The 22,512-nt window shown below is 46.6% G+C and overlaps 1 protein-coding gene across 1 annotated transcript; it reads right to left on the bottom strand.

The window, feature by feature from the left end:
* Positions 1-1,094: 1,094 nt before the first annotated feature.
* On the bottom strand, positions 1,095-22,350 carry LOC306879709 (bMERB domain-containing protein 1-like; the record flags this gene model as incomplete). The annotated part of the gene is made up of 6 exons (XM_079432852.1): positions 1,095-1,229; positions 4,619-4,680; positions 5,466-5,580; positions 5,926-5,999; positions 14,930-15,050; positions 22,272-22,350. The coding sequence occupies 6 exons, from the start codon at positions 22,348-22,350 to the stop codon at positions 1,111-1,113; spliced, it is 570 nt and encodes a 189-aa protein (XP_079288978.1). The 3' UTR covers positions 1,095-1,110.
* Positions 22,351-22,512: the final 162 nt, after the last annotated feature.

Below are 22,512 nucleotides of genomic sequence, written 5' to 3'. Positions count from 1 at the left end.
AATGTTAGTAGAGTCCTGCACTTATGCAAACAAAATCCAAAATGTTTAGTATAATTCATAGATTCACCTAGCCATAATGCCATGTTGATCTTTTCCATTATCATCTACAGATGCACTCTATAAATGTGTGAATTGACTCCTGATTAATGACATTTTTAACTACTAAAAAGCCACTAAAAGTGACTAAAGATTAATTGTCCAAAGCGCTGGTTGCTATGGAACCTTGTCTCCACAGAGAAGAGCCCTTGACATTGTTGAAAGCACTTCACCAGAGAACATAAACAACATGCTTTGGCACTGTGAGACATGCTGGACTTCAAGCTGTGGAAAGGACAGGCTCCTGGCGTGTGGCTCTATTAGATGATGTTCATCTGAATTAAATGTTCTTCATTTAATTCATTTTTTTTGTGCAAGCGCCTGTGCTCCCGTGAATATATTTGCTGAGAAAACTCTTATATTGTCAATTATGGAAATTGTTGTAACACAATAAAATAACTAAATTAGCTTAATTGTTCAACCAGTGGCTCAAATATCTTATTAACCACTGTACGACTAAGACCAACCCAGGCTCGTTGGAAAATGCACTGCAGTTTCCGGCAGAAATATAAAGCAGTAAAACACAGAAACATTTAATTCCCTTTTACACAATTTTTTTTTCCTTTTTACATAATTTTTCAATTATGATTAAGGGGGCAGATTATTGATTAATAAAGTCTTGTGCAAGGTTCCTTGAACAATACTGTGTAAAGTAATACATTTTGATGTATGCATCATATAATCAGCTCCATATGTATGGCTTTTCTGGCATAGTAAACTTGCTCATTATCTCACCTGGTACAGCATTGCATTAGCAAAAAAACAGGATATTTCAAAGAAAGAGTTTGGTAGAAAGTGAGCAAATGGGTGTGGAAAAATAGGAAAACAAATATATAAGAGTTACGCATAAACTGCTATTCCTTAACAGACAACTTCATAACTTTGTCTTTCAGAAACCTCTAGTGTTGGTTCACATCATATTCTTTGAGTCTCCTGGTGTCATTAAATGGTCATCCTTGTCCAAGGCTCCAGAATTGCATTGTGTTCCTGCTGCCACTGCCGAAAGTGTGTCTTTTACATTATAGAGCAGGTGAATCCACAGCACTCTTTCAGCAAAGTGAGGCCTGTCTTGGTTACAAAGGGAGTAGAGTTCTGCTGGTCTCTGGGCGGCCTTCTCCCACTGCGAGCAACACCTACACAGAAGTGTTTCATAGACAAAGAATTGTTTTATACACAAAGATGTAATGACTTACAGTAAACCATTTTAACTGAGTTTAACAAGGTAACAGGAACATTTTCCCACCATAGATCTATCTAATACTTTGACACATTCTCTATTAGTTTAAGCAGGAGTTTTTAAGAATATAATATTTTATTTATATGTTAGTGCTGTCAATCGATAAAAAACAAAACAACTAATTAATCACGTTTTTTCTGAAATTCATTGCAATTAATCCCACCTAACATTAAACTTTTTCAATATACTTTTATATTGCAATAATTTCACATTTAATCTTTAAATTAATGTACAAAGAACATACAGTATATTTTTAATATTTGTTTAATGGCATATTTTTTTATGACTGAAGGTCAGTATCACTGACACCAATACTACTGATGCCTCTATAAAATTGCCCCCCCCCCCCCAATATTGACTATAGCCATTCAACATTACAGTATAATTGAGAGCTATCAATTTTAATATTTATTAGACTTTAATAAAGTAACTTCTAATTTAAGTAAACTTTAAACTATCTTCACATAAACCCATTATAACCAATGTCATATTTAGCTACCTGTGCCCTTCAGCAAGTAGGACATGTACAGAAATTGAATAAAGTTATCAAACACTAAATTAAATATAGATGAATCCTTAAAGCTATAAAAGTTATTGATTTCCTCTTTTTTTCTTTTGTTCTTTGATGAACAGACATCACAGCAGCTGGCTTAATAGGTAATTTTGGGTGCTGTTTCTTTAAGAGCTGCCGCTGCTGAACATGTCACGGATCTGACACGCATCGTGTTTTCTCTCAACTTTCTTTACCTTTTCTAACTAACTTCAGGTCTTAAAGTCTCTATTAATGAGCTGATGAGTTGAATCGGGTGTGTTAGATGAGGGAGACCGTGCTGGGTTGCGCCAGGACAGTTTTGAAATCCATTTCAGAGTTCTTAAATGACCCATATATAACATATAGCCTAGCACATGCATGCACAGTTTTAAGGCAGCTTTAATCGCCTTCATGACTTAACTGACCGCGACACTGCATGCGCATCGTTTCTTTCGTGCTTTGATATGAAATGATAAAGGTTACAGCGGGCGCTGGCGCCTTTGTGCGTGCAATTCAAGAGCGCGCGCTGAGTAGCCTACAGTACCGTTTCCGCACTCGTTTGACTCGCACCTGACGCTGAGGTCTGAAACGTCTCCTGTTTGATGTGCTCGTAAAGATGTTCTGAGACTAAATTACAAGAAAAAAGGGACAGAGGCAGCAGTTGTGAGTGGGGTGGCCAACACTAGCCCCGCCCCTACGTTAATGCCGTCATATATTTTTAACGCGCTAAACCGGAAAAAAATAATCGCATGCGCTAATGCGCTAATTTTGACAACACTAATATACAGTATATATATATATATATATATATATATATATATATATATATACACACATACACACACATCCAGGGTGCGATTTGTAGGGGGAGGTGGGGGTTTCCCCCTTTCTGGTATCCCTGCCTCTGCTGAAATATTTTTAAGCCCGGTGAGAAAACAATATCCGCCGGGTGATGCTACTCCATCAACCACCAACAGAGCATATAAAATACCAATATATATATATACAGTTGAAGTCAAAACTTTACATACACCTTTCAGAATCTGCAAAATGCATGATATTGTTTATTTAGTACGGACCTGAATAAGATATTTCACATAAAAGATGTTTACATATAGTCCACAAGAGAAAATAATAGTTGAATTTATAAAATTCAGCATTTTTGTGTATTTGAACCCTTTCCAACAATGACTGTATGATTTTGAGATTCATCTTTCCACACTGAGGACAACTGAGGGACTCATATGCAACTATTACAGAAGGTTCAAACGCTCACTGATGCTCCAGAAGAAAAAGCCATGCATTAAGAGCTTTTGAACGGAATGAAGATGACGATCACGGCCAAGGAGACTATTGACTCTCTGTGCTTTCTACCTCAGTCTTTGGGGCCTTAAGTACACCGTTTCCTATGTTTCAGTTCCTCCGAGGTCTCAGTCTCAGCCCTGGTTTCCTCATTTGTCTGCTCCACTGTGGTGGTCTTCTGCATTGCTCTTGTGGCCCTCTACTCTGCTGCGGTGGTCTTCTGCTCTGCCATGGTGGTCTTCTGCTCCACCGTGGGTATGTTCTGCTCTGGGGATTCTGGGGATGTCACGATCTCTAGCTGGAGTGCCCATGAGCTCCGCTAGGTGTCGCCCCATCCTGTACCCTTTACCACTCCCCCCGGACTCCATTTCCCATAATCCTCTGCCTGTACACATCATCAATTGCAATCACCTGTCTTTCATCAGATCTCATCATCAGTTCACAGTTGTCTCACAAGGAATTTAAAAGTAGCATACACACTCTCTGACGTTTCTGGGGATTGAATGTTTAGCCTCCCGTTGTCTTGCCTTCCGTGTTTCCTGGTTTCCTGATTATTGTGTTTTGATCCTGGACTATTTCCTTGTTTTTGTTCATTTGCTGCCTGCCCTGACTATCGCTTGTTTATCTGGATAACTCTTTTGCCTTGTCTCTGCTGTTACCGTTTGCCGTTTCTTGACCCTGCCTGTTTCAACGCTCTCTTTTAATAAAGCCTGCAAATGGATCTCCACTCCATTGTCATGCCTCCTACATTACAGACCTAATGCAGACATTGTATATAATAAACTGATGCATAAATGTATTATGAGACAGAACACAAAAGTTTACCATCATTTACAATTACACAATGCTGGAATTATGATCACCCAATACTGATTGATGGATCAGCAGAGAATTGTCTTTCTGCGAGTCATTAAGAAATTATGGTTCTGTTCTATTTAAAGAAAATAAGTAAATGTGTGAAAACATAATTTGCGCACTTTTGGAGTAAAAATTTGTATGTTGTGTAGCAAAGCACTGATCAAAAGTAAATGGAAGCAAACGTGATTGATTATGTACATGTTTGTGTCTCGATATTCTATTCAAAATATCATTAAGTCTGAAGCTAAAAAATATGAGACTGTAACCATCATACACTATGCAATTTTCTTTGAAATCTTTCAACTCAAATCTGCAGACTAGTTCTAAATTTTGGCAACTAGTGTCAGCTTGTCCAGACTGTAAATTGGGGCAAAATTCTGAGCAGAAATCATGTACTGTACAGCCTTAAGAGTTAATTAGGGTTGTGTGAGGGCCTAAACCATTTGAAACCTAGCCAGTGACTAATGTTTACAAAATATCCCACATTTTTTTGTATTTAATTAACCTTATATGTAATAAAGAAATTTCATATTTCAACTGCATGACCAATAAAATTATAAACATGTTCTACCAACCATAAAAGAATGACTTACTCTTGGTTTTTGGTAGTTTGGACTTAAGGAATTCAGCCATCTCTTTGTCCTCCTCCCGTTCCCTGTACAGCAGAAGTAACTATGGTGATTATGAGGCAATGCATTATGGGAGGACTGACTGTATAATTTGCTATTTATGCATGTCCTTCAATTAGCTCAAGGTTTTTGTGTTATTGCTGGGAAATGTAATCTGAAAATATAATTTGTGTTCATGTGTCATGCATTTCTCTTTCTTTATTTGTTTGTGGTATTCTGCTGGCTTTACAAAAGACTTCTGCTCAGTGGAAGTGAATGGTTTGCAACATGTCACATGACTTCCATTCCAGCCTTTGAGAACTGGATGGAAATGGACCTACACTGTGATGTGCACCACATGTTTCACAGCAGCTGGACTAAAAATACATCCAGTTTTTCCTCAGCTGATAATTATTAACGTGGAGCTCCAATATAGTAATTATTATACAAATGCACAAAAACTGAAAGAGTTTTCGGGGTTAAATAAATGTACATTATGTTAATATAATTACATTGTTATACACAAGGCAAAACATCAACAAATAAACACTGGATTCAAAGTCTAGATTCAATCGCAAAATTGTGCAGATGCCACAAGCACTGAGCAGACTTGTCCTGAATTAAATTCCTGAAATTGCTGAGACAGAATGTGGCAGCATGGCTTTATTACAAATACAATCCTATTACTTCTGTACTTAGAGGGTGAGTTATGTTTTTTTTTTTCCTCAGGCCTTTTTGCCACAGAATTGAGCCCAGTCAGAGATTTAATAAAGGGTGCAAATGAATAGTGTGTCAGCCTCCTTCATTTCCCAGCATGCTAAAATCAGCTTACCTGAGACGCTCAAACTCCACGTCATCTACTAAGAAGTCTCTGGCCTCCACTAATTTATGAATCTGTTTCAGAAGCTCTTCCTCCTTCTGTTTGTCTTCGTTAGACTTGTCATTATCTAAAAATGGATTTTTATATTTTACCAAACAACAGCTTCCATTGTCATGCTTATTAATTATTTTCTATTTTCTATTTCTATTATAGACTATTTACTAATTAAGACTAATTTCTGCAAAACAAGGTTGGACTTAATGTATTGACTTTATTAGTAGTGCATGTTGTGCTACTTTAAAAAAAAACAAATGTAAAAGCAATTGAAAAATCTCATTTTTTATCAGTAACCTCAGTAAAGGTACAGGAGAAGGAACTTTTACAGCTGTACTGTAAAAAACATAAAGAGCTAAAACAGTATTTCTTGAATTTCTTTACTGTTATTTATTCCAGAGGCTTTCCCAGATCTCACCTGGGATAGACAAAAGCTTTTGAAGCTCTTTCTTCAGTCTTGTAATTTCTTTACATAATTGGATATCATCCATCCTGCAAAACAAAAGGACAGACAAATATGATACCACCACATTGTTCTAAAGCATGCAGAAGCATTTACAGTCTTCACTGCACAAATTCTGCTTCATGAGCAACATTACTGAGCCAACTAAAATGTGTTACACTAACAAAACTAAATGTATGTATAGGATCAGATAAAAACAGCTTTTTTAAAATAATAGTTGCAGGGTCACATGTTTTACAGTGTTGAGCATGTAAAAAGCATCACAGCGTGAGTCAGTGTTTACTTTGGAATATTTGGAATGGAATACCAGCTAAAACTTACATAAACAAGTGTATGTTGAACATCTGGATAGCTGCTACACAGTGACAATTTGGATGCAAATAGATATTTTTATATGGCAATTAAATTTAATGCAAGTAAAAATGTTAAACATTACAATGTTTAAATATTATATATTTGTCTTTTTTTGACGTCTAAACGCAAGCAAAGATGCTGTCAATATATTTGCTCTGTATTTAATATTTCAATGTATATACAAACAAAAACAAATGATAATGTACTCATGTACCAAGCTTTCTAATGATATCATTGGTTATTACATTAAATTATTTGAACCACTTAAATCATGATATTCAAAGAATTACACATGGCAGCTTTTTAACTCACTGTAAAAAGTGATAACCTGAAAATGTTACCTTACAGCAATTTAGTTTTTGTGGTATAAATTCATATTTCTGACTTTAATAAAACCAGTTAATTAAGATGTTACCATTTTTGCATGCTAATTGTATCAGATAGTATTTAGAGTGCATTCAGTCCCTGAATTTTAAACCAAATACGCAGTTTAATGATGAAGCTGCACCATTGGATTTCTCTCTGTATCTCTCCGGTTCAGTTGAGACAGACAGTGGAGGCTGAGCACCAATCAAACACTTGGGAAGAAATGCCCCACTGATTTTGTGATAGGCAAAGCTCTTCCCCAAACAATTGTGAGGGGAAACCAATATCCATGCATAAGACACTCTGGCAGCATCAAAAGCAAAGCATTAACATCTTAATGAGGGGCAGCTGGCTGATTGTAGCTCTTGGTAATGGGAACAGGAAGGACAGATGACTGCAGATGTGATGATGATGAGAAGGATCTCAGATCAACTTTATGAACTGCTCATGGCTTGTGGGTTTGGCTGTTGACTGTCAATTATAATTGACAAAATTGGTTATTACATTCATATAGTAGTGTGAAAATGAAATGAAAGAAAACACTTCTTTTAAACATTAATGACATGGATACACTTTGAACTAATTTAGAAGTGTTTGACAAAACCAAAACATAAATATTAATATGTAAATGATAATTTACAGTCTGCAGGTTATTACTGCTAAATAAACCCAGAAGGGGTGATTAGGACCCACCTATTGTCAAACACGAGGGAGGAACCAGGAACACGCAGACGAGGATATAAACTCAAATAACACACTTTACTGACATCAAGGCAGGGCAAGACAAGGCAAGGCAGGGTAAGACACAGACATCCAACACCGGGGATAACGAGTAGACCAGACGAAATCTAACTAAACAGACAGGACTAATATACACAGGTAAATCATAGCTAACGAGACAAACACCGCTGAACAGAATGAACTACTAATGACATGACAGAAAACAAACCAAATATGGGCACAAGAGGCAGGAACACATGACACACACGACAGTTCCCTGACACCTATTGCATTGCTACCTACAAAATAATAATGAATAATTGATTTGAGTTTAACTTCTTTTTATCACATGCAAAGAAACAGACTGTAGAGTGATTCATGAAAGTAAATGTAGGAAATCTGTTGCCTGGGACAATGGTAGGTTATATAGGCAAAATGGCTATTCTAACCATGGATGATAACTGCAACTATAAAGTTTTAATAATTGTTCAAATTCTATAAGTATAGGGAAGTCCACAGCTGTAATGATAATGAGGTCTGATATTGTTGGAATTACTTTTAGAATGATTTTCGTCAGCTGATGAATGATAAAAAAAAAAACATTGATAGCCAATCAGAATTCACCAAAGAACTCAAGTTAAGCCCGAGACACACTGCACAATTTTAGCAATCCTATAAGATCACTGTAGACATGGATCTAATAAACTTTTTTTCTAAAGAAACACTGTGCAACAGTGACACCAGCAGGTAAAGTTACAGCAGGAGTCCACGTGTCTCTTGCTTCCCCTAAGCCCACTGAATTTGAACTGTTTTGATGAACACATGATCTGTGGGATTTAGTGAGTAATTAGCTTGGTGGAATTTAAAGTAAATCTTGATGTCTGTGACCAATTTTTAACAAGCTTTGATGACTGTTGATCTGAAAAATTCAAAATGTGTTAAAAGTTAACTATTAAAAAGAATAACTCAACATAAGTTCACAAATAAAATATATTGTTTAAATTGTTACTGCCTTGAGTTATTATTTTGGAATAAATGTAAAATGCTTAAATACACTAACTTAAGTTCCCTATCTGTCGGTCACTACGAGTTATGTCGTGACGACATAGGGGATTTACTTGGAAGCCCCAATCATCTCTGACTTAAGAGAAAACGCCAATGAAATTGGCTAGTGGATTTTGCATACCTGAGCCACTCCCCGTGCATACGGGTATAAAAGGGCGACAGGTGCATCCACTCATCCGATTTTTGCTTCGGAGCCGAGTGGATGAACGTGTTGATCTCCACAAAGCCATTCATCATCTGTCTGGAAGCTGTTCTGGTTGGCGTTACGGTGCGAACAGCGGTGTCCTGTCTGCAGCGATTCCCCTGGGCACTTCAACTGAAAGAGCAAATTTCCTAAAAGAGCAAATCATGGTCGGTTCACGTCTTTTTAAAGACGCTGTTCCGGCCGTGTCCTCTTGGTTGCGGTCGTTTCCTGTCCTCCGTAAACAGCCACGATCGTTGTCTTCAGTGTCTGGGGCTCCAGCACGCTGAAGCTGCGTTCGTGGATGGTTTATGCGTTCATTGAGCGTGTAACCATAGCAGCGCTGCGATCGCGCCTCTCTCTCCTCACGGGGATGGGAGGGGCCCCCTCTGTCACTACCCGCGCTGGCTTCTCTGCCACGAGCAGAGAACCATCGGCTAGTGCTCTGGGCGATCTGAGGGTTACAGTGAGAGCCTTCCGCCGGGCCAGTCCCCACGGACCTTTCACTCCTCCTGCAGCAGCTGTTCTGTGCGGCTCCCCGGTGATTCTGCTGTGCCGTCTCACGGCGTGCCCAGCAGTTTCATTCGGCGCGCCGATAGAGGATTAGATGTCGATCGCGGCATCGGGGGATGGGCAATCGTCCTCTGAGGATGAAGGTTCGGCGCAGCTGCGGGGTTCGCGGCCGCCGCCGAATCGGACCCAGAGTTGACGGCCGTGCTTTCCCGGGCCGCCGCGAGATCGGGCTGGAGGCGTGCACACCTCTCAGTCCTGAGCCCTCGCGGTGAGATGATTGGCTCCTCGGCAGAGGCTGTGGCTCGCGACCACGCCCTGCCCTGGTTCCTTTCTTCCCGGAAGTGCACGAGGAGCTGATGAAGTCGTGGACGGCCCCTTTTTACGGCCAGAAGCGGCGCGTCTGCCTCCTCCATCCTCGCTACCCTCGATGGCGGGGCGGCTAAGGGTGACGCTGACATTCCCCAGGTGGAGAGAGCGGTCGCGGTGCACTTGTGCCCGCGAAACGCCGCCACTTAGGGGAGTCGTTCGCGCCTCCCGTCCAAAGCCTATAGGCTGATGGCCGTTCTCGGCCAAAGCTTATAGTGCTGCGGGCCAGGCCGCCCCTGCCCTGCATGCCACGGCTATCCTGCGAGTACACAGGCCAAGGCATTAAATGCACGAGGGTAGTACCAACCCGAGGTTGACGCAGGAGCTGCGCTCAGCGACTGGCCTTGCCCTACGGGCAACGGAAGTCACAGCGCAGTGCCTCGGGAAGGCGATGTGCACACACTTGTGGTCCAAGAGTGCCGTCTGTGGCTCAGCCTGTGGAGAGGGGCGAAGTCGACAAAGTACACTTTCTCGAACGCTCTTGTCTCCCAGGCTGGACCGTTCGGCGACACTGTCGAGGACTGTGCCCAGCAGTTCTCGGCAGTACTGCAGCAGACCGAGGCTGTCCAGCACATCTTGCCCCGGCGTGATGCACCGCTCCGCCACAGGGCAAGCCCCAGTCTGCTGGTCACCGTGGGCGCCCTCCTGTGTCCCTTTGAGCTGCTCCGCCTTGTGCTGGGGCGTCGAGCCTCTTGCAGGAGCGTGGCGCCCCCCCCCCCGTGTTCCAACTGGCCCCGATATCGTCCAAGGAGGCGATAAAACGGCCCTGACACGGGCAACCCGGAGGTGTGGGAAGCTGCTCTATCTCAGGAGATGGCGGGATCAGCGCCGCTCCTTCCCCCGAAGGAGGGTTGGGGGGAGAATCATTCATTCTGTTCCGCCGCTGGCTCAAGAAAGCCAGCGGTACCCACTTTGTCAAAAGAAGAGCAATTTCCTTTTTCCCCGGGTTATCAGGTTCGCGGGTTGACAGTGCGCGACGCACTGCCTCCTCACTCTCGCCCGCGACCCATCTTGCCAGCGGCCAAGAGAGTGCGGTTCGGGGACGCAGTGCCTCCCCACGCACCTCTAGCCAGTCCCCTTTGGGACCTAGGGAGTTCGGTAAGGATGCTTCAGAACGCGCTGCCTTCTGTACTATCCAGCCCTACTCCTCTGCGCTGCACCACCGCAGGTACGTCGATTGTGCCGTTGGAGCCCCTTGCATGGCGTCTGGAAGCGTGGCTTGCGCTGCCCAGCCCGTCTCGGTGGCTCACGCGCACAATTCGACTCGGCTATGCGACTCAGTTCGCCAGGCGACCTCCCAAGTTCAGCCGCGTTCTCGAGACCTCAGTGGTAGCTCGGAACGTTCCTGTCTTGCGCGAGGAGATTGCTGTCCTCCTGGCAAAGGATGCAATCCAGCCGGTCCCTCCAGCCGAGATGAGGCAGGGGTTTTACAGCCCTTACTTCATCGTACCCAAGAAAGGCGGTGGTCTTCGACCAATCCTGGGGTGCAATCCCCAGGATTGGTTTGCAGCGATTGACCTGAAGGATGCTTACTTTCATGTTTCGATCCTTCCGCGACACAGACCGTTCCTACGGTTTGCGTCCGAAGGTCGGGCATGGCAGTACAAGGTCCTCCCCTTCGGGCTCTCCCTGTCTCCCCGTGTCTTCACGAAGGGCGTTGAAGGCGCCCTTGCCCCGCTACGGGAAGTGGGCGTCAGGGTCCTCAACTACCTCGACGACTGGCTCATTCTGGCCCAGTCCCGAGAGCAGTTGTGCGATCACAGGGAGCTGGTGTTACGGCACCTCAGCCAGTTGGGGCTTCGGGTCAACTGGGAAAGGAGCAAGCTCTCCCCTGGGCAGAGAATCTCTTTTCTCGGTGTGGAGTTAGACTCGGTGAGTAGGACGGCGCGCCTCATGGACGAGCGCGCCCAATCAGTGCTGAACTGCCTGAGTTCCTTCAGAGGCAGGACTGTGGTGCCACTGAAACAGTTTCAGAGGCTCCTGGGGCATATGGCATCCGCAGCTGCGGTCACGCCGCTCGGATTGCTTCATATGAGACCACTTCAGCACTGGTTGCACTCCCGAGTCCTGAGGTGGGCATGGCGCCGCGGTTCACTTCGGGTGAGTATCACGCGCGAGTGTTGCCGCTCCTTCAGCCCCTGGACGGACCGTGCTTTTCTACGGGCCGGGGTGCCCTTAGAACAAGTGTCCTGGCATGTTGTTGTCACAACAGATGCCTCCAGTACGGGCTAGGGCGCTACATGCAACGGGCAGGCAGCCTCGGGGCTCTGGACAGGGCCTCGACTGCTTTGGCATATCAATTGCCTGGAGCTGTTGGCAGTGCATCTGGCCTTGCGGCAGTTTCGGCCACTGCTGCTAGGCAAGCATGTGTTGGTCCGCATGGACAACACTGCGGCTGTGTCGTACATCAACCGGCCGGGAGGTGTACGATCACGCCGCATGTCACAGCTCGCCCGCCATCTCCTCCTCTGGAGTCACACGCAGCTCAGGTCGCTGCGCGCTGTCCACATTCCGGGGGAGCTCAATCGTGCGGCCGATGCGCTCTCACGACAGCTCACTTTCTCGGAGAGTGGCGACTCCATCCCGAGACGATCCGGCTGATCTGGAGTCGATTCGGGGAAGCTCAGGTAGACCTGTTTGCTTCCCGCGAGTCCTCCCACTGCCAGCTATATTCTCCCTGACCGAGGGGCCCCGCGGCACGGACGCACTGGCACACAGCTGGCCTCGGGCTTTACGCAAGTATGCATTTCCCCCAGTGAGCCTACTCGCACAGACACTGTGCAAGGTCAGGGAGGACGAGGAGCAGGTCCTGCTGGTCGCGCCGTATTGGCCCACCCGGACCTGGTTTCCGGAACTCATTCTCCTCGCGACAGCCCCTCCCTGGCGTATCCCTCTGAGGAAGGAACTCCTTTCTCAGGGGCTCGGCACCATATGGCACCCGCGTCCAGATCTGTGGAACCTCCAGGTGTGGCTCCTGGACGGGACGCGGCAGACTTAAGTGGTCTACCACAGGCCGTGGTAGACACCATCACTCAGGCTAGAGCTCCTTCAACAAGGCAAGCCTATGCTCTGAAGTGGAGTCTGTTCGCGAACTGGTGTTCTTCTCGCCGGGAAGACCCCCGAAGATGCACGATTGGAGTAGTGCTTTCTTTCCTGCAAGAAAGGTTGGAGCGTAGGCTGTCACCCTCCACCTTGAAGGTGTATGTGGCTGCTATCGCGGCCCATCACGATGCAGTGGACGGCCGGTCCGTGGGAAAGCATGATCTCATCGTGAGGTTCCTGAGGGGTGCCAGGAGGTTGAATCCGCCTAGGCCACCCCTGATGCCCTCCTGGGACCTCTCTATCGTCCTGGCGGGACTTCAGAGGGGTCCCTTTGAGCCGCTGGACTCAGTCGAGCTGAAATTCCTGTCGGCTAAGACAGCGCTCCTGACCGCGCTCACTTCCATCAAGAGGGTCGGGGACCTCCAAGCATTTTCGGTGAGCGAAGAGTGCCTTGTGTTCGGGCCGGACTACTCTCACGTTGTCCTGAGACCCCGGCCGGGATACGTGCCCAAGGTTCCCACCACGCCCTTCCGTGATCAGGTGGTGAACCTGCAAGCACTGCCTTCGGAGGAGGCAGATCCAGTCTTGGCGTTGCTGTGTCCCGTAAGAGCATTGCGCATATACGTGGACCGCACCCGGAGCTTCAGAAGCTCTGAGCAGCTCTTTGTCTGCCACGGAGGTCAGCAGAAAGGGAAGGCTGTCTCCAAGCAGAGGTTGGCCCACTGGATAGTGGAGGCCATCGCCTTGGCGTACCAATCCCAAGGCGAGCCGTGCCCCCTTGGGGTGAGGGCTCACTCCACACGGAGTGTTGCCTCCTCCTATGCGTTGTCGCACGGCGCCTCTTTGGCAGACAGCTGTAGAGCTGCGGGCTGGGCGACACCGAACACCTTCGCGAGATTTTACAGTCTCCGCGTGGAGCCAGTCTCTTCCCGTGTGTTGGGTAACAGGTAAGTGGCGGGAAGAGTTGGCCGGTGTCACGCTTGCTGCGCCATTCCCCCTCACCCGGGGATACGAGCGCCTGTTTTCCTCCTCCAGTTCAGTTCCCCGGACGGCGAACCCTGGTGGAGACCTCCAGCACCCCCGGCAGTCAGACTGGGCGGAGCAGTCTGACGCCAGGCCCAGTACTGGTGCTAGCTCGCCCGGGTCTCCGGTCAGCCCCTGTACTCGGCTAGGTGTCCGTATGGCCTGATTCCCTTCGGGTAATCCCACACGTGTATTCATCCACGGTACGGTTTCCCTCACGGTAAACCCGTGTCTTCCCTTTGGCAGAGCTCTGTCAGGCCCTGCTGGCAGCCCTCCTCCCTACTCCTAGGTAGGATCTGCCCCAGGGTCCAGTCGTATGTAGTACTGCCCCAGGCCTGGGTCAGTCCATATCAGTGTCTCCACATGTTACCTCCCTTCGGGCAGGATGTGGCCTCCGTAGCGCCCTTCTCCGGAAGGCTCGCTTCCCCGTCGTTACCGCCAAGCTGTAACAACAAATAGGAAAGACTTGAAGCAGTCTTTCATAGAAGGTCGAAATCCCTTCCGATTTCTTGGGGAAAGGAACAGCGGCTTGGCTATCTCCAGCAGCAATGTACTCAGTGGTCCCTGCGGGCACCAAGGTTAGCGAATTTGCGCTGGGGCGATGGGAAGGTTGCGACCTTCGCATGGCATTTGTCTGTCACGCACTAGCTTGTCAACATTTGCATGCACAAGGTCGTGACGGGGTTCAGGTTGTGGCGCTTTCCATATGACCCCTATGTCGTCACGACATAACTCGTAGTGACCGACAGATAGGGAACGTCTCGGTTACGTACGTAACCCTCGTTCCCTGATGGAGGGAACGGAGACGTTATGTCCCCATGCCACAATCTTGAACCATCGCTGGTTGCCAGGGACACGTTCTCGGCTCCTCAGCGGGTAAAACCGGATGAGTGGATGCACCTGTCGCCCTTTTATACCCGTATGCACGGGGAGTGGCTCAGGTATGCAAAATCCACTAGCCAATTTCATTGGCGTTTTCTCTTAAGTCAGAGATGATTGGGGCTTCCAAGTAAATCCCCTATGTCGTCACGACATAACGTCTCCGTTCCCTCCATCAGGGAACGAGGGTTACGTACGTAACCGAGACGATTCATACTTGGCTTTAATAAATAGAATATTGATGACAATGTTAATGTAAAAATATAAAATATAATTGATTTTTGTTTTCCTTTTTCTGATAGTGTAAGTAATGATTATTTAACCAAGAAAATGTGACTTGGACATGAATTTATATTGATTTAAAAAAAAAAAATCGGAACATTTCAGAACACCACCATACACGACTGGTATATATCATAAATATTAACATGTAAAAATCAGTTTACTCACATGTATCTTAGCTCAGATTCCCTTCTGATCAAAATGTCTCTGATCCGTTCAATCTTATAGAGTTCCCCCTCTATGTCCCCCACTGTGATAGTAGAGTCTGCCATTGAGACCACATCTGCCTCTGAAAACACAGAAAACAAGAAGATCTGGACTGAAGCCACACTGATTACGACCACAAATAGCTGAATACAGCTCAGATTGCCTTCTACAGAAAATATCAAATTTAATGCAACATCTCTCTCAAGATTAGCAGTGCTTGTGGAGGATTTCCGAAAAGTGAGGTACATTTCAAGATGCACCAGTCTGTTGAAATCAATTCACCATCGTTACACCTCCTTCCTGTAGCAAATTTAAAAATAGCTAAACAACCACTGAAGAACCACCTTCTTTATATATCACGATTAAAGGAAGCAAAAACTAAACCTCTACAATTCCTTCAGGTCTATCGTTACTACCTTCTTCCTATTCTTGAAGAAGTTCTCAAAACCTCTTCAGTGACTTCCTCCGTATTCCTCCAGTACCAATAAATCAAAGCTTTAGCAGCAGCAGAAAATTGCAGCATGTCCTGGTTACCCGCCTCGGCTGTCAGACAACAAATTATTACTTGCAAGGGTTTAGGAGGCCTAGCATAACTCTTCCCCTGATTCTACAATTGGTTATGTCACTGCTGATGTCTCCAGTGGCATTGTGCACTGTCTCTTTCTCATGAGTGGCATGGTAACCGTTATGCTAGGCAGAGGCTAATACGTTCTGTCAGCTTTACTCGGCTGAGTGGTCACTCAATAAGGCAATATTCAGAGAAAATATTTAATTTGTATAAAGCCTTTTGTTGTTTCAAACAATAAAATGTGTCTTCATTTGTTATTTAATAACAAACCACTGTATTGACTAATTAATCAACCAAAATTCGGCCATTTGGACCTGTTTTCTCTGTTCCAGCAGCTTGCTTTCTCTTTCTTTCTTTCTTTTTGCATTTGATATGAAACACTTTTGGGAGGTTGAATAATCCTATGCATGCTATATGTATTCTAAAATGTAATCATCTTGCATAAAATGTATATACTATAAAAAATTCAATTGGTCACACCATTTAACAATTTTAAATAAAAATTGTTGAAAAAATGGTGACCAGCACCTAAAATACATACTTTCCTTTATACTTTCATATATATTTAACCTAAATTTAAAACTAATATTGATCTTAATTAAATAAGTTTTTATTGACAATGGGAATTATATACGTGGCCATCAGCAGAAAAAAAAAAATATTGTTCAGTGTAATTTTTATATACTATTTTAGTATTTATTAATATTTTTTAATTAGCTTTTATTTTTATATATAATTTAAGTAATTTTGTTATGTTCTTTTGCCATTTTTTTAAAGTTGTTTTATATATCTATTTAACTTTTAAATGTATTTTTATTTCATTTTTAGTTAACAATAACAGGTTGCTTGACCCCTATTTTTCCTATTGCAGCAGGACATTTTAATCTAAATTAGAGTTTTTGGGATTACTAAATTATCTAAAAGAGAAAAATGGGAACAACATGCAAAAAATATCTTCTCTGATAGATTTATGAATTTGACCAACGAGCCAATGCACATTGGCATGCAATCATATGCAGCAGATGCTCACCTTGCAGCGCGGGTATCTAATAAGCAGCAGGTGCTTTGCATCTTCAGGTTTTTTCGCTGAGGAGCCGAACAGGTAAGGCGGCAGCATCAGCGGGGTCCAGCGACTGTGGCGACGGGACGTACGTCTCCGTTCCCTCCTTCAGGGAAAGAGGGTTACCCATGTAACCGAGACATTCCCATTCAGTCGGTCACGTTCGAAGTACGTTGAACTGACGGACGAATAGGAATCCCTACCAAAGCGCCACAGGAGCTGCCCCCTTCCAGCGCTCTGTAGCAAGCCTCCTGTACCCCCTTGCTTAAGGACGATGGGACAGGGCAAACACAGAGAGTGTCGATCACTGCTGTTCGCCAAAACCCATTCAGTGAGACTATTGGATAACACTGGGAAAGCGTACCCTTTCACTGGAAAGAACCACTGCTGAAGCCACATCCGTCCCCGAAGGAGTTATGTGGAGAAGTACATATGGACTAACCCCGTAGGGCTGTACTACATATGGAAGTACTGGGGTGACTCCAACCTGACGAGCGGTGGGTTCTCCCAGAGGGAAAGACACGGGCTTAGTTTAGGAGCAACCTGTGGAATAACACATATGGGATCCCTGTAAGGTCATACATATGGAACCCAGCCTAAATCCAGTTCTCAAGGATACAATGGAGTAAACGCCTGGCGCCAAACGCTCTGCCACGTCTGGCTGCCGAAGGGTGATCGGAGGACTCAAGAGGGTCTGCCTTGTAGGGACTCTCTGGAGCAATAAGCGCATGTAACGCAGCAAGCCGACACTAAGCCGGGACCTCTCCGTGCCTCTGACCTGAGGTGAGAACACGGGAGGAGACCGGCTTGACACGAAAGCTATAGAATCTGTCAGCGAGGCGCCATGAGCCAGCGCCCAGGAGGATGCCACACCTCTCATAGAGTGGGCATACAACCTGAGTGGGCAGGGCACGCCTTGTGCTTGGTAGGATAACCCTACATTTCACTGCTGGTTATCCTACATTTCACTGCTGGTTATACTCTGTATAATTGTGTCTCGTAGACGGTGCACGTGCCGAAGCGATGGTGTTAAGTACCTCAGGGGGTAACTCACCTAGAACCTCCGCGTCCCGTCCAGGGACCAGACATGGAGTTTGCAGAGGTCTGGACGCGGGTGCCAAAGGGTGCCCCGTCTCTGAGAAAGAAGATCCTTCCTCAGAGGAATTCGCCAGGGAGGGGCTGTCTCGAGGAGCGTGAGTTCCGGGAATCAGGTCCGGTTGGGCCAATAGGGCGCAACTAGCAGGACCTGCTCCTCGTCACTTCCTGACTGTGCACAAGGTCTGTGCAAGTAGGCTCACTGGGGGAAACGCATATTTGCGAAGGCCCCGGGCCCAGCTGTGCGCCAGTGCATCTGTACCGAGTGTTCCCCCGGACAGGGAGTAGAACAACTGGCAGTGAGAGGTTTCTGGCGAGGCAAACAGGTCTACCTGAACTTCGCCGAACTCTCCCCAAATCAGCTGGACCACCTGGGGGTGGAGTCGCCACTCTCCTGGGCAGCGCAGCTCGTGAGAGCTCGTCTGCCACATGGTTGAGCACACCATGGACATGAATGGCGACCTCAGATGCTTCTGACTCCAAAGGAGGAGATGGCTGGCGAGTTGCGACATGCGACAAGAGCGCAGACCCCCTTGACAGTTGATATACGCCACGGTCACAGTATTGTCCGTACGGACCAGCACATACTTGCCCCGTAGCGGCCCTTTCAGGTGGCCCAAGGCAAGGCGTACTGCAAGCAACTCTAAGCAGTTGATGTGCCAATGCAGTTGGGGGCCCGTCCACACCCCTGACACTGCATGCCCGTTGTACGTGGCACCCCAGCCGGTGGCAGAGGCATCCGTGAAGACCACCGCATGCCGGGACACCTGCTCTAGGGGCACTCCTGCCCGAAGAAACAAGGAGTCTGACCACGGGCTGAAGGTTTGGCGGCATTCCGGAGTGATTGCCACTCGGCCACATTGCCGCATTGCCATGCCCATCTCGGGACTCGGCCGTGAAGCCAGTGCTGAAGCGGTCTCATATGAAGCAAACCGAGCGGGGTTACTGCCGCTGCGGCTGCCATATGCCCCAGGAGCCTCTGGAAAAGTTTCAGTGGGACCGCTGTCCTGCTCCTGAATATATTCAGGCACTTCAACACAGACTGAGCACGTTCCTTTGTGAGGCGTGCTGACTGTTCGACCGAATCCAACTCCATTCCGAGAAAAGAGATCCTCTGCACTGGGATGAGTTTGCTCTTTTCCCAGTTGACCTGAAGGCCCAACTGGCTGAGGTGACTGAGCACCAAATCCCTGTGTTCGCATAACCGCTCCCTAGACTGAGCAAGAATGAGCCAGTCGTCAAGATAGTTGAGGATGCGAACACCCTGTTCTCTCATGGGAACAAGGGCTCCCTCCACGACTTTCGTGAAGACGTGGGGAGACAGGGCCAGCCCGAAAGGGACCGGCTCTATCGCATCCTTCGCCAGTAGGACCACGATCTCTGCACACAAGACGTGGGCATCGACAGCTTTCACTGGGAGCGCTAACCAGGCTCGCAGAGACTGCACAAGCGGGACCGTAGGCGTACCCGCAGTGGGGCAGCGAGGTGGAACTTAGGGACGCGGCTCGGGGGGCTCTCTTTGGGAGGCAGCCCATAGCGGGGTCTGTGTGTGCTGTGCAACACTTACCTGGTTCCACGATTGGACAGGGGGTGCAGGAGAGGCTTGGGTGCCCATCTCGAGTCGCCCTAGGCGACGAGCAGGCTGAGGTGCTGCCGGCGGTGGAGTGGATGCAGCAGTGGACCGCTGTGGCCAGATGTGACTGATCGCCTCAGACTGCTTCTGTACAGCCGAGAACTGCTGGGCGAAGTTCTCAACCGCGTCGCCGAAGAGGCCGGTCTGGGACACGGAGGAATTAAGGAACCTGACTTTGTCGGTATCCCTCATGTCGGCCAGACACAGTCAGAGATGGCGTTCCTGGACCACCAAAGTGGACATCGCACGACCCACTGATCCACTGATCCGTAACCTTTGTCGCCCGAAGCACGAGGTCCGTTGTGGCACGAAGTTCCTGAAGAACTTGCGGGTCATGACCACCCTCGTGCAGGCCCCTCAGTGGCTTGTCCTGATGGACCTGCAACAACGGCATAGCTTGTAAGGTGGAAGCGGCTTCCCCACAGGCCTGGTAAGCCTTGCCGGTAAGGTCCGACGAGTGCTCACAGGCCCGGGAAGGGAGAGACTGCTCCCCCCGCCAGGTGGAGTTAGGGCACAGCTGCATAGCAACAGCCCGCTCCACAGGGGGGATGCACATGTAACCCTTCACCACACTGCCATCAAGGGTGGTGAGGCAGGAGGACCCACCGGCACGGTTTCAGGCAGTAAAAGGTGCCTTCCACGCACCTCTGGGAAGAAAGGAACCGCGGTGGGTGGAGGGCTTGGGACACGGTGGAGGATTCCACACGAGCCCGACCCTGTTGGCAGCCCGGGAAAGCATAGCCATCATTTCCAGATCCATATCGGACACAGCTACCGAACCCGAAGGAGGCAACTGTGCCGACGCGTCATCTCCAGAAAAGTCGGACTCACCCTCCGATGCAGCTATCGGCATCCAGTCATCGGGAGGAGCGACGAAGGACACGGATGGTGCACACCTTTGAGATGGCCTACCGTGCTCCCCCGGCAGCTCTACTGGCTGCGGAATGCAGGAGGAATGAGGATTCCTAGGGGGATTCCTCAGATCACCAGTGCCACCACTCGTAGCAACCCTCTGAGGAGGATTGGAACGAGGCAGCGGCACTGGGACTCCGCCCCTTTGCAGGAACTGGAGTCTCGACCGCAACTCCAAGATGGTCATCTTCCCACAATGGGTACATGACTCATCCACCAATGCTGCCTCAGCGTGCGCTAAGCCCAGACACGCGATGCAGCGCTCGTGACCATCCCCCGGCGCCAGGTAACGACTGCATCCAGAAACATACAATTAGAATGTCATCTTTAAAAAGCAAGCTCTACTTGTGTAAGCTCTTTTAGGGACTTTGCTCTTTTAATCAGTGCTGAAGCACGCAGGGGAACGGCCGCGGCAACACAGACAGCCAAGGGATTGTGCAGCCTGTCGTGTGCTCGGTCTCTCGAAGAATTGCGCTCTCTTACCAGCTGTAAAAACAGCTTTTACGCACTCTCTAAGCACAACGTTTACCAGCCGTGAGAACGGCTTTTCAGCTCTTGCTGCTCCAAAAGGCAAAAAAAGGGAAGAAAAACAAACAGAGAGAATTCGACCCCGCTGCTGTGCTGTACGCCCGCACTACACACAAAAGAGATCGTCCTGTAGAGACTCTTTTAGATCACTTCCCGCAGAGAACAACTGTTTGGCTCCGAAGCGAAAAGCTGAAGATGCAACGCACCTGCTGCTCATTATATACCCGCGCTGCGAGGTGAGCAGCTGCTGCATATGATTGCATGCCAATGTGCATTGGCTCGTTTTAGTTACACTCGAAGCAGATTGACCTCTCTAGCGAGATTTCTATTCGTCGGTCAGTCCGACGTACGTCGAACGTGACCGACTGAATGGGAGCAATAGGTCTCTTCAGGACAAGTACTGAACTAAGATGACACTAGAACATTTAAATCAAATATTCTTGCGAAAAGAGTTGTTCAAAAATCAGTGCCAAGAGGCAAGTTGCTCCTTCATGTTCAAGTTAAATAACTCCATTCAAGCACTGAGGCTTTTTTATGTCAGGTTAGACATTCTTAAAGGAAAATCCTTCAAATGTGCTCGAATGAGTAAGAAAGCAGTAGAATTAATGTGGTACAGTACAGTGCATATAAGAACTCAAGAAGTACTGCAAAATGAATCTCTTGGTTAGACATGCAATAAAAACAAGTCAAAGAATAATAAAAAATAAAAAAAACATTTAAATAAAATTTGTGATGTGTCACGCAGGGACTTCCAGGAATGTCCTTCCTTTTCACCATAAATTACATATAAACTCATAGTTCTTATTTCCAAAAACGCAAATTTTCAGCGATTTACATAAAATTACATAAAATACAGTACAATTTTTCACCATGTGGTAACGGTTAACACATTGACAGGTTTTTACTATAGCATTTTTTAGTCTTTTTCTGTAAAAAACAATATTATTAACTATTAGGCCTACAGTTGCTTTTTTTTTTAATTATACAGTTGATAACGAAGTCCTGGAATTGATTTTTATGGACCACATTTGCTTTACCCTGATGATCTCCATAAGTTTATTTTGCAAAACTTTATTAGTAAGGTTCAGTAACCCAGCTTCTGAAAGCAGCAGAAGGTGCTGTGGTGCGAGAGCAGAGGGGTGCACACATTTTAGCAAATGTAATAAAGCCAGTATGACACTGTAAACTCAACAAGAGCTCTGGAAAAGGCATGTTCTTCTATCCCGAATCTCCTTTCCATTTCAAAGTCACCACAGCATGCAGTCTACACAAAATATATCTCCATGTAGAGCATTTAAGTGATTAATGGCTAAATTACGAGACAGCTTTTTTCAGATCTCAGCATAACACTTATCAACCTGAACTCATTCTTTACAACAGAAGTTCCACCTGGCATTCAGTCTGCATAAACCCCAATGGAGAAGAGACTGCAAGTGTGTGATAGCCTACTATACCTTTAACCAATACGTTTTGACAAGTTTTGAAACAGAGACAGGTGTAGGGATACCTGTTTGGTCCACATCTGTTTTCCATTTCGTGCATTCCAGGGATCCATACTGACAGGATGCTCTGCGCTTTTCATCCATCACACTCCACTGAAGCCTAATCTTATACAAATATCCTGACTTATTTGAGAAAGGCAAAGCAAGAGAGCTTGCTAAAATAATGCAGCGGATCCAGCGGTTCTCGTTGCTGAGGAAAACAGCGACGGCTGTGGATAACTAGACATCATTACGCAGCGGCAGCAG

Source organism: Barbus barbus (assembly GCF_936440315.1).
Source record: "Barbus barbus genome assembly, chromosome: 13".
In the NCBI taxonomy this organism is placed as follows: Eukaryota; Metazoa; Chordata; class Actinopteri; order Cypriniformes; family Cyprinidae; genus Barbus; species Barbus barbus.
Note: the sequence above shows the minus strand (reverse complement) of the source record. Positions and strands in the feature narration are given on the sequence as shown.